Source organism: Nerophis ophidion, linkage group LG22 (assembly GCF_033978795.1).
Source record: "Nerophis ophidion isolate RoL-2023_Sa linkage group LG22, RoL_Noph_v1.0, whole genome shotgun sequence".
NCBI classification, from domain to species: Eukaryota; Metazoa; Chordata; class Actinopteri; order Syngnathiformes; family Syngnathidae; genus Nerophis; species Nerophis ophidion.
In genome coordinates this window covers 702817-715172 of record NC_084632.1, presented here as the reverse complement: position 1 = coordinate 715172, position 12356 = coordinate 702817, and the positions used below count along the sequence as shown (strand labels likewise).

The 12356-nt window shown below is 38.4% G+C and overlaps 1 protein-coding gene across 2 annotated transcripts in view; it reads left to right on the top strand.

Moving 5' to 3' along the window:
- The window catches only part of zc3h3 (zinc finger CCCH-type containing 3), a 109874-nt gene that overhangs the window by 4553 nt on the left and 92965 nt on the right, over nt 1-12356 (top strand). For both annotated transcript variants that reach the window (XM_061882906.1, XM_061882905.1), the window contains exons 2-3: nt 2420-3704; nt 6432-6604. In XM_061882906.1, the coding sequence (XP_061738890.1) occupies nt 2420-3704; nt 6432-6604 (1458 nt within the window). The remainder of the gene's footprint in view (nt 1-2419; nt 3705-6431; nt 6605-12356) is intronic.

Genomic DNA, 12356 nt, shown 5'->3' with positions numbered 1-12356 from the left:
GAATTAGAACAATATTGAATTAGAGGGTTGGTCCTGAACTGGGTAAGAAGCTACCTAACTAACAGAAAGCAATACATGAGGCTGGGTGAACAGACGTCTACAGCACTAAGTGTATATAGTGGTGTATCTCAGGGATCAGTATTGGGACCAACATTGTTCAATCTCTATACAAACAACATTTGTAAACTTACAAAGGACTTAAATTTAGTATTATATGCAGATGACACAACTGTGTTTCGTTCAGCAGAGAACACACAGAAGCTATTAGAAATAATAACAAGATAAATTAACAAATTAAAGAGATGGGTTGACAAAAACACACTATCTTTGATTCTCCGTAAAACTAAAATAAAGTTATTTGGTATCTGTAGAAGAGAAAGTCAAACACAAATACGAATAGACGGAATAGACATTGAGAGGGTAAAACAAATTCAAATTTTGGGTGTAATAATACATGATAAAATGAACTAGAAAGCTCATACAACAAAAGCACGCATGACATACTTCAATGAATAAAGCTAAGTATGTACTGGACCAGGCAGCACGGTGGAGCAGGGGTTAGTGCATGTGCCTCACAATACGTTGGTCCTGAGTTCAATCCCGGGCTCGGGATCTTTCTGTGTGGAGTTTGCATGTTCTCCCTGTGAATGCGTGGGTTCCCTCCGGGTACTCCGGCTTCCTCCCACCTCCTAAGACATACACCTGGGGATAGGCCCCTCCCACCTTCAAAGACATGCACCTGGGGATAGGCCCCTCTCACCTCCAAAGACATGCACCTGGGGATAGGCCCCTCCCACCTCCAAAGACATGCACCTGGGGATAGGCCCCTCCCACCTCCAAAGACATGCACCTGGGGATAGGTTGATTGGCAACACTAAATGGTCCCTAGTGTATGAATGTGAGTGTGAATGTTGTCTGTCTATCTGTGTTGGCCCTGCGATGAGGTGGCGACTTGTCCAGGGTGTACACTGCCTTCCGCCCAAATGCAGCTGAGATAGGCTCCAGCGATCTCCCGCGACCCCAAAAGGGACAAGTGGTAAAAATTGGATGGATGGATTTACTTGACCAAAAAATCACTGCATATTCTCTACTGCTCGGTAATGTTATTATAACTGACTTATTTATTATTAATTAAATTAACGTACCAATTATTGTCACACACACTTGGTGTGGTGAGATTTGTCCTCTGCATTTGACCCATCCCCTTGTTCACCCCCTGGGAGGTGAGGGGAGCAGGGAATCCTTTTTGGTGATTTACCCCCCAATTCCAACCATGATGCTGAGTGCCAAGCAGGGAGGCAATGGGTCCCCTTTTTATAGTCTTTGGTCGGCCAGGGTTTGAACTCACAACCTACTGATCTCAGGGCGGACACTTAGTAGGTTATTGTGGAGAAGTATGGGAAAACAACTACAAAAGTACACTTCATACACTAATTGTGTCACGAAAAAGATTCGCTAGGATAAGACTTAATGTTGGATAAAGAGAACATACAAACTCTCTATTTATTTAAATGAAAATTAATGAAATATAATGATTTGGTGCATTTGCAACAGCTGAAATTATGTACAAAGCAAACTGTAAACTGCTACACAATATTGTATTACTGTTTTTCTCAACAAAAGAGTAGAAATATAACCATAGAGAAAAATCAGTTTTAAAACATCTATATGCACATAGAACAATAAAACCCTCAGCATGTTTGTATGTGGAATTAAATTATGGAATGAATTAAGCAAAAAAGTCAAACTAATATAATCCAGTTTAAGAAACTTTTCAAACTACAAGTGTTTACAAAGTACAACGAAAAATAATTTTTGATTGTCTTTAATCCCAATCATCTCAATGTGAACCATAATCCAATCCACTTCAATCCACTTTATATAGCACATTTAAACAACAAAATGTTTCCAAAGTGCTGCACAGCAATATTAAAAACAACATTCAAATACTATCCTGAGCTCCACCAATGACTGAATAAAAACAAAAAATAAAAATAAATACTTATAAAACCAATAAATGACCTGCCTATTTTTTATGAGAATGTATATATTGTTTACTCACGTATTACTAGTGATCTACTTACTCATTTATCTATGTATTTATTCATTTATTTATTCACTATTGTGTTACAGATTGAGTATAAACAAAAGTGTTAGAAATTGCTATGATACACAAAGAGGTAGGATTAAATCAGCTCTGCTTCCTCCTCCTACTCCCTTTTGGACGTGCTGTAATGAATCATATTGTAATTGTATGCATGTTCAAAATGAACTAACACCATAAACATAGCTACCATGACCAGAACTGTTTAAATGAGTGCTGAAGATTTGCATTCACATAACATTGCTACACATCTTCTTTCAGTCTTGCAAATCCCCTGTGTTCATGTTGAATCACTTTCTTTAAAAATCTTTTCAGGTCTCATCAATAAACATAAGAGTCTCCACGGCGACACACCAAGAGCTTCAGAGGTGTCCACATCATCCAGAGGGAGGAACAACAGCACTTCTGTCATTCATCCACACAGCCTGAGGAGGAGCCCTTTAACGAACCAGAGTCATGGCAGCTGGAGGAAGACGTACTCTCTGAAAAACAAGAACCCTATTTCGACTGTTTCAACCTCTGTATCTCATAGTTCATTGCCACCGAGCCACGCGGTGGGAGAGACAAGTAGCACATCCAAACCCTCTACTGCGTCAACGAAGAAAGTTGGACAAGCGGGAACTGATCTCACGGGGATTAAGAACATCGCCAAAGCGAAAAGGGTTACTTCTGGAAAAGTGCTGGCTGTGTCTCAGCCTCCTTCAGTTGCAAAATGTATTCAACCAGAAAGGCAGCAACAGAAGGGTTCTCCAGAAAGCCGCTCTCCAGCCAAAGACAACTTCCTGACCGGTGTGCAAGTCAAACCCCAGTTTTCTTTCCTTAACAGTAAAACCAATCAAACTCCGATCCGACATCTGGACGACAAAAAAAAAACAGTACAAAATAAAAGCTCGTCAACTCAGTCATCTTTTACAAAGGTGCCAAAACAACCTTTACACCATCCCTTGTCACATTTAAACCAGGCCACAGGCAGGTTTTCTAAATCCAAGTTTACTTGGGTTAAGAACCAAAGTGGTGGAGGTAAGGAGCCTAGCACAAGTAGTAGTAGTCGTGCTGTTTCTTCACCCACGGGTAGAACTTTAGACTCAAAATCTGCAACATTTGGCGGAAGCACCCTATCTTCTTCCCCCGGCATCCGAAAAACCCCTGCCAAAAAGTTCCCCCGGAAAGCCATCCCAACCATCCCAGCCCCCAGGACGTCCAAGTACCAATGGGTTTCATCAACCGCTAAGACCCAAGCGAAGTCGTCTAGAAAATCACTCTCTCCCAAATTGCCGACCAATACTCAGAGATTCCTGGAAAAAGGAGAAACTCCGAAGAAAATAAAACCAGCCTCCAGTACCTCGACCAAGTTGAAGAAGAGATATTCAACGTGTTCTCCCGCTTCTCCATTTAGTAGATATCGCTGGAAGGCTGGCGGATCCGGAGCAGGATGGGACCACCGCAGATCTTCCTTTGTTTGGACGTCAGAAAAAATCAACAAGGGAGCAAAAAAGGGGCTGGTCTCTTCCGTGTTGCCTCAGTGTGTCGCCGTCCAATCCTCTCCGAGTGCATTCAAGCTTCGTAGCAGGATGAAAATCATCAGGAAGTCTGATAACAGGTAAATAAATCATGCAGATCTGTCAATACCAAAGTCTATCCCAAGCATGTTTTTAGGGATTTGTTCCCTTTACTATTGGTGTAGATTAACCACGATCAAGTATTGGACAGGACGTTGGAAATGTGTAAATAAAGTTTAATTTTATTTAAGAAAAAAATGGGGATACAAACGGTACAAAACAATCCTTTTATCTTGTTATCTGTCCTTCCTTCATTCACCCGTAGGCTCGTAACGCTCAATCTCAACAACCGCAATGTACCTGCTCCCGATCTTTTTTAACATCCGCTTTGCCGCAATGAATTGTGGAACATGCAGTATCTTAGTTAATTCAGTGTCAATGTTTCTCAAACATTCAACATCAAATATAGTACATGTATAAATCAAATCAATTCCCTTTTAGCTTTTTTTTTTAACTGTAAATAATAATAGATTAGCTTATCAGCAATTAAATCAAATATGCAAATAATGAATGATCATCACATGAACTATGTAACTCATAAGTTACAACAATTGGTCCTATTTCGTATATTCTGTTGAACCAGCGTCCTATGCAGTAGACATTTTATTTGGGTCTGTATTTGTTTTGTCAGTTATAGGGGCGCTCTGCTGTTTTTAAGCACCCTTTGCACAAAAGTTAGTAAAGTCTCTAAAACTGCACTCTAGTGTTTTTAAGAAGCTGCTGAAAAAAATGTCTTTTGAACTGAACTTGTGGGCCACCGTTGAATAGCCAAAATGGTAAAAATAAGGGGGACTTAAAATGGTACCCTGAGGCACACTACTATTATTTTTTTTCTTTTTCTTTTTCTTTATTTAACCAGGTAAAATCTCATTGAGATTTAGAAGAGTGACCTGGCCAAGAGGTCAGCAAAAATCAGGTTTCTTCAATACAAAGAACAACAAACAGTAGCAGTCACACACTATAGTTAAAAGCACACATTTCTTACAACAAAACACAAAACTATGCAAAGGAATAAAATGATTACACGTGCGATTTAAAAGACCAGCGTAATCATACTATAATATAGAACAAAGATAAACAAATGTTGGACTGCATCTGAAGTAAACAAACATTCTTAGTCACATAAATCAATAAATATATGGTAACATATGGTTTATTTATTTTTTATTTATTTATTTATGTATTCATTGTTCTGTTACAAACAGAAGAAGGGATAAAACATGGGATAAAATGTCTATGACAGTAAAAGGTGTAGGATTAAATAAGCTCTGTTTCTTCCTACTCTTTTTCTGGTTTTGATTGATTGATTGAAACTTTTATTAGTTTAAGTCGGGGTCCACCTTCATCAATTCATGGACGTGCTGTAGTGAAACAACTGGAACTATGTGATGCATTAGACCAGGCCTGGGCAATTATTTTAGTCGGGGGGCCAGATTTAGATAAAATAGTGTGTCTGGGGGCCTGGATATCTATTTTTTAGGAACACTAATTTAAAACCTCACAATAATGATTGATGGATAAAAAACGTTATGGCAGACCACCTTAAAAAACGGAATGGAATTTGACATTTTTTTACTGAATGAGACGCCCAGAATGTACATGGAAATAAAGAACGTGGGGTTTACAATATTAACTATGAATGATAAAACACTGAATATTGAAAACATATTTTACAATCAACCGAAACGCAACCAAAATGCAACAAACATAGTGAAAAAACCCCCACCTACAATCTGAGATATCTGACAGTGACCATAGTAAGTAATTAGATGACCATAGTAAGTAATTAGATGACCATAGTAAGTAATTAGATGACCATAGTAAGTAATTAGATGACCATAGTAAGTAATTAGATGACCATAGTAACTAGTATATGATGCAAATTCCAAGCATTGAAGTACTTAGTATAGTTGAAGACTTCCGGTCATTAGAAAACATGAGTGCACATCATAATGGCAGCTACACTTTCCATCTTAAACATCGAAAACTATTATCTGGGAATGTTCGGCGGGCCAGATTGAAAAGCTCAACGGGCCCCGGGCCTTAATTTGCCCAGGTCTGCATTAGACTGCATCGTATGCATGTTTGAAATAAACTGAAATTGGAAACAAAGCTGCTCTCCTCTCCACTTTAAGTAGCCAAACTATAGGACAATCTATGACTATTATCATTTATCACTACCTTGTAATTTACTTTTTGTTTTTACGTTTTTTTTGTAAATCTGTGTACATACAACTTTGTATTTAGTGACAATGCACAATCCTCCCTTCCTCTTGCAAACCATTGTGCCTTGTCTTATGCTCTATGTATTGTGTTTTAGGCTGCTGCTCGCTCCCGTAAATACGCGTGTACACTTCATTAGAGGAAAACAAAAGTAAATTAGTAGAAATAACAAGTTAGTTTAATAAAATAATATGGAAGTGACTTTGGTTCTCATCTGGTGTCCATAGAAAATCCAAGGAAATTAAATTAACTTGATCTTCAATGTTATTGTAATATTATGCATGTAATAATATATACTGGTAATTAGATTTCATGTGGATATTTACTGTACACACTATATAATTGTATATGATCCATCCATCCATTTTCTAACGCTTATTCCCTCTGGGGTCGCTGGGGGGGGGGGGGGGCGCTGGTGTGTATATATAATTATATATCTAATTTTATATACTATAATCTTCATTGATTTATTTGTAGTGCAAAGAATGCTTACAAATGAATGAAATATTAGTCATTTCTGCTGTTCTCTTTGTCTTGTTCTCAAGTGGAAGTCCGTCGTTGAAGGGTGGCGTCCCATCGGGTGTCAAATACTCACCACGGGGTCGCTCGCACAGCGCCACTCGGTTTCCAACGGGGGCTCGAAGGACACCCACCAGGGAGTTTGTGTCTTTTGGTCGGCACAAGTTGAGACGAGTCTCCCCCAGCCAATTGAGAACAAGTAAGTGATACATTCATTGAATAAAACGCGTGGTTATGTTTACAGCTGTGCTTTGGCACAAACACGCATGTGCAGCTAACTGGAGTGTGATTACATTTAATTTACAAAAGATAAAAATGGTAGGCTTTCGGCACCTAGGAGAAAACAGCTACACAACAGCTAAGGACACAGTAGCACACAAGCTAGACATCCGTTATAAGTGTCCTGATGTAAACAATACTGCAGGCTAAAACTTAAGTGTGTCATGTGCTTAAAGGGGCTGTTTGCAACATTTACGTGGATTTAACTTTTCATTGTGTCACCAAAAACAATTATCACTTCACTTCCACTTCAGACAGCTAACAATGAATAAGTTAGTGTTTTGTATACATTCCGTTGTTCTTTGTTTCATCATCATCATCATCATCAATCATTATTGCAGACCTTAAGATCTACTAAACATTTAAAAACACAATACAAAAATTTACAAATAAAACATTAAAAACAAAACAATAAACCATAAAGCCCAAATGTCAGTTTCTTACATACAAACATGTATGAGTCATTTTACCCGATCAAACATTTTCTAACATTACACACAACAACATAATGTAAGTACTGTATTTTTCGACCTATCGAGGGCCCCGGAATACCCACTAAATTTTAGAGGAAAAAAAATGTTTGCATATATTAGCCACAGAGAACTATAAACTACATACAAACCCCCCATGAAATTCTAAGTTATTTATTATTTGCAAAAAAAATATATAGTTTATGAGTTTGAACATCAAATATGTTGTCTTTGTAGCATATTCAACTGGGTTGAAAATGATTTGCAAATCATTGTATTCTGTTTATATTTTCACTTAATACATTTCCCAACTCATTTGGAAACGGGGTTTGTACATAAAAGGCAAAAATCATTGAATTTTATAATACGACTAAATATGATCCCGAAAATCAGTTTTTTCAATGTTTATTCTGTCTACTAGGAATTTTTTTTAATCCATAAATGAGTAGTAAAAACATGGAAATACATGTATTTATGGATATGAATATGTCTGTTGAAACACAATACCTGAGTTTGGGCAATGTAAGCTGAGCTATGACAGCTTTGTCCAGTAGATGGCAGCACGCCCTGCTTTGAGGAGAGCTGCTTAAAGGCTCTAAGGGGGAAGACGAGGGAGGTTAATTGATTGCCCAATTCAGCCATGATGGTGAACAAGTGCAGATAGCGGGTAATTTTCACAGGCAGTCAGTCCGAGCCGCTGCTATCAAGCCTTGGCACTGCTCTCCCTCCAGCAGATAAAAAGGAGCTAATGCATAATTATCATTTTGCAAATTGGATTGTTTTAACGAACTGGAGAATATAGGCTTAACCTGATTGAAAGCAATCATTGTTTTTACAGTCCCCTTCCCCCCCAGACCCCCGTCCTCTTTCCCCCGCCAACCCTCTGGTCAATCTGTGTCTACCCTCCATGCCTCACGCCCATCTTGGCATAATTGTCCACAGTCATTGGAGTCAGGAAACATTAGAAAAGCCATCACAATTAACATTAAGCTTTATTTCTTCCTATGGTCTTTGTGTCTTATCCGTCTGCAACTCCTTCTGATGATTGGATCCAACTTTGCCCTCCTTCAGTCTTCTCTCTCTTCCCGGTGATGATTCCGACTTTTATCATGTGTGCAACCTAAATAGCCCACAGTGCGAACACATACATCTCTAATTAAAGAGGGGAATTTGGAATTTAAGAGGGAGAAAAAGTGGTGCGGTGACGGGGAAAGCGTCTTGTTGCTGTCCGTGATAAGAGCGGCTAATAAAGAGCAAATTGAATTACTAATGATGGGGAGCCGAGTCCCTATAGATGAGCCCATTACCCTCACCCTGATGACCCATCACATGCATGGCAGTACAATTTCAGACAATGTGTCTTTTATTTATCTTTCCCTAATGCCGGCCTCTTCTCTCTACCAATGCTTGTTTTCTGAGATGCTCTGTTATCTGCTATTTTATGGATGAATGAAGGAAATAAGTTTATTTCGGTCATATAATCAACCATCAACCATTTTGTGTGACCAGTTTAACAGTACAGATTAGACATATTAACCATCATTCACATTTACACACAAAAAGAAAAGAAAATAAAATAAAAAGAATGACCGAAAAAGGAATAGGCCGAAGCCATAGCTTATAGAATCTGGAGAAATCACTCCACGTAATCGGCATGGCCGGAAACCAACATTGAATGGCCGTGACCTTCAATCCCTCAGGCGGCACTGTATCGAAAACCGATATCAATCTCTAAAGGATATCACCACATGGGCTCAGGAACACTTCAGAAAACCACTGTCAATAAATACAGTTTGTCGCTACCACTGTAAGTGCAAGTTAAAGCTCTACCATGCAAAGCGAAAGCCATTTACAACAACATCCAGAAACACTGCCGGCTTCTCTGGGCCCGGGATCATCTAAGATGGACTGATGCAAAGTGGAAAAGCGTTCTGTGGTCTGACGAGTCCACATTTCAAATCGTTTTTGGAAATATTCGACATCGTGTCATTCGGACCAAAGGGGAAGCGTACCATCCAGACTGTTATCGACGCAAAGTTGAAAAGCCAGCATCTGTGATGGTATGGGGGTGCATTAGTGTCCAAGGCATGGGTAACTTACACATCTGTGAAGGCACCAATAATGCTGAAAGGTACATACAGGTTTTGGAACAACATATGCTGCCATCTAGGCGCCGTCTTTTTCATGGACGCCCCTGCTTATTTCAGCAAGACAATGCCAAGCCAAAAAAGAGTGCGGGTACTTTCCTGGCCCGCCTGCAGTCCTGACCTGTCTCCCATGGAAAATGTGTGGTGCATTATGAAGCGTAAAATAGGACAGCGGAGACCCTGGACTGTTGAAGGACTGAAGCTCTACATAAAACAAGAATGGGAAATAATTCCACTTTCAAAGCTTCAACAATTAGTTTCCTCAGTTCCCAAACGTTTATTGAGTGTTGTTAAAAGAAAAGGTGATGTAACACAGTGGTGAATATGTCCTTTCCCAACTACTTTGGCACGTGTTGCAGTCATGAAATTCTAAGTTAATTATTATTTGCAAAAAAAAACAAAGTTTATCAATTTGAACATCAAATATGTTGTCTTTGTAGCATATTCAACTGAATATGGGTTGAAAAGGATTTGCCTATCATTGTATTCCTTTTATATTTACATCTAACACAATTTCCCAACTCATTTTATATTTGTTCTTACTTTACCTATTTCAAAAATCAATTTCCCCCGCAAATAGTAGTTTTCTCCACTTAATTGAAATAACCTAAGAATACAAGTTGGAAGGCTGTTGTTCTTTACTCGAAACATAATTTCCATATTTTTTAAAAACACAATATCTGAACATTTTAACACAGTAGAACTTGTAAATAATGGATCGGTATGTTCATAGTAGCACGCTTTGTGTATTATTCTAATGACCCTTTTTTGAAGTTTAATTATCGGGTCTATGTTGGTTCTATAAACATATCCCCAAACTTCAACACAATATGTTAAAGCTGGAAAAATAAAAGAACAATATAACATATGCAGACATTTCTTATTCAGCTTGTGTCTTACTTTATGTAGAATGGTAATGGATTAGGATATTTTTCCCTTTATATATTCAATGTGCGGTTTACAACATAATTTATTATTATTTCCAAAAATTTAGTTTCATATACTCTATCAATTTCCACTAGATTTAATTTTAATTTTGCTTTACAATTTGTCCTTGCACAACTAAACACCGTAAATTTAGTTTTTTTAATCATTTAATGATAACTTATTAATATCAAACCATTTTTTTTAGCTGAATCAACTCAACCTCGATTATCCTCAACACTTCAAGTCTTCTCCTGAACAATATACATTTGTGTCATCTACACACATAATACATTTCAATTTATTAGATACTGAACAAATATCATGTAATAATGTATGAATAACATAGGTCCCAATACCGAGCCTTGTGGAACCCCACAAGTTAATCTTCTTGGCTGTGATTTAGTCTTATTAATTTCCACATGTATAGATCTCTCACTTAAATAACTACTTAACCACTCTTGTGAAACACCTCTTATGCCATAGTTTTCCAATTTTATAAGAGAATACCGTAGCTATGCCATAGTCACAATTCAGAACCTACTTAGAGTTTTAGGTAACAGTTCAGTTTGAGTAGAGTCAAGAAATAATATGCAAAACAAAAAAAAAAGGATTTGCGTTTGTGTAACAATACACTGTTGGCAAGAAATGATCTGATAATTAAAATGAATGTTAGTAGAACAACTGTGTTTGATGCTTATGCATCAAATGAGCCAGTGAGTTGCTGCATCACCTCTGAATTGGTAAAAGTTAATGCTAGATTAAATATAATTAGAGATATCCGATAATGGCTTTTTTGCCGATATTCCGATATTGTCCAACTCTTAATTACCGATTCCGTTATCAACCGATACCGATATATACAGTCGTGGAATTAACACATTATCATCCCTAATTTTGTTGTAATGCCCCGCTGGATGCCTTAAACAATGTAACAAGGTTTTCCAAAATAAATCAACTCAAGTTAGGGGAGAAAATGTCAACACGGCACTGCCATATTTATTATTGAAGTCACAAAGCGCATTATTTTTTTTTAACATGCCTCAAAATAGCAGCTTGGAATTTGGGACGTGCTCTTCCTGAGAGAGCATGAGGAAGTTGAGGTGGGCGGGGTTGGGGGGCGGGGTCGAGTTGGGAGGGGTAGCGGGGGGTGTATATTGTAGCGTCCCGGAAGAGTTAGTGCTGCAAGGGCTTCTGGGTATTTGTTCTGTTGTGTTTATGTTATGTTACGGTGTGGATGTTCTCCCAAAATGTGTCCATCATTCTTGTTTGGTGTGGGTTCACAGTGTGGCGCATATTTGTAACAGTGTTAAAGTTGTTTATACGGCCACCCTCCGTGTAACCTGTATGGCTGTTGACCAAGTATGCATTGCATTCACTTGTGTGTGTGAAAAGCCGTAGATGTTATGTGATTGGCCGGCACGCAAAGGCAGTGCCTTTAAGGTTTATTGGCGCTCTGTACTTCTCCCTACGTCCGTGTACACAGTGACGTCTTAAAAAGACATAAATTGTACTTCTGGAAACTGATACTATACAATACTACATTTTAAAGCATTTTTCGGCCGATAATATTGGCAGTCCGATATTATCGGACATCTCTATAAATAATGCATCTAACCTGCATAGTAACAGGTTGTTGCCAAGACCAATAGATTCACCAAGTGGACAAGTGTTGTCACGTCTTGAACGACCGACCACATACGAGATTTCAGACATTAATTAAACAGTTGTTTCCTAAAGAAGTGTTTCCTTTTAAAACGTGATATTTGTCCCAATGTGCTTGAACCAAAACGATATTGACAATGTTTGACATTATTCATTTGTTTTGTGTTATCTGAGGCTGGGTAGTCACGTGGCAGAGTTTAAAGCTGGTGGACTTTAGTGTAGGGCGGTAGGCATGTGTTGAAATGTGCAATTGACGCCATTGGCTGTAGAAATCTGAGCCCGATATTACTGTGACGCCTTCCCCGTTAAGGAGGTAAATGTTTTCTTGGTGTCCAGAGAAGCAACACATGTGCTTTGCTGTCTGAATAAATCAGAAACCTAACAGGACAGGTCCTACTAATTATTTGGGAACACATGGCAGTACAAGCTGGTGTCATGTTGCCATCTGGAGGTTTACAGTACATTT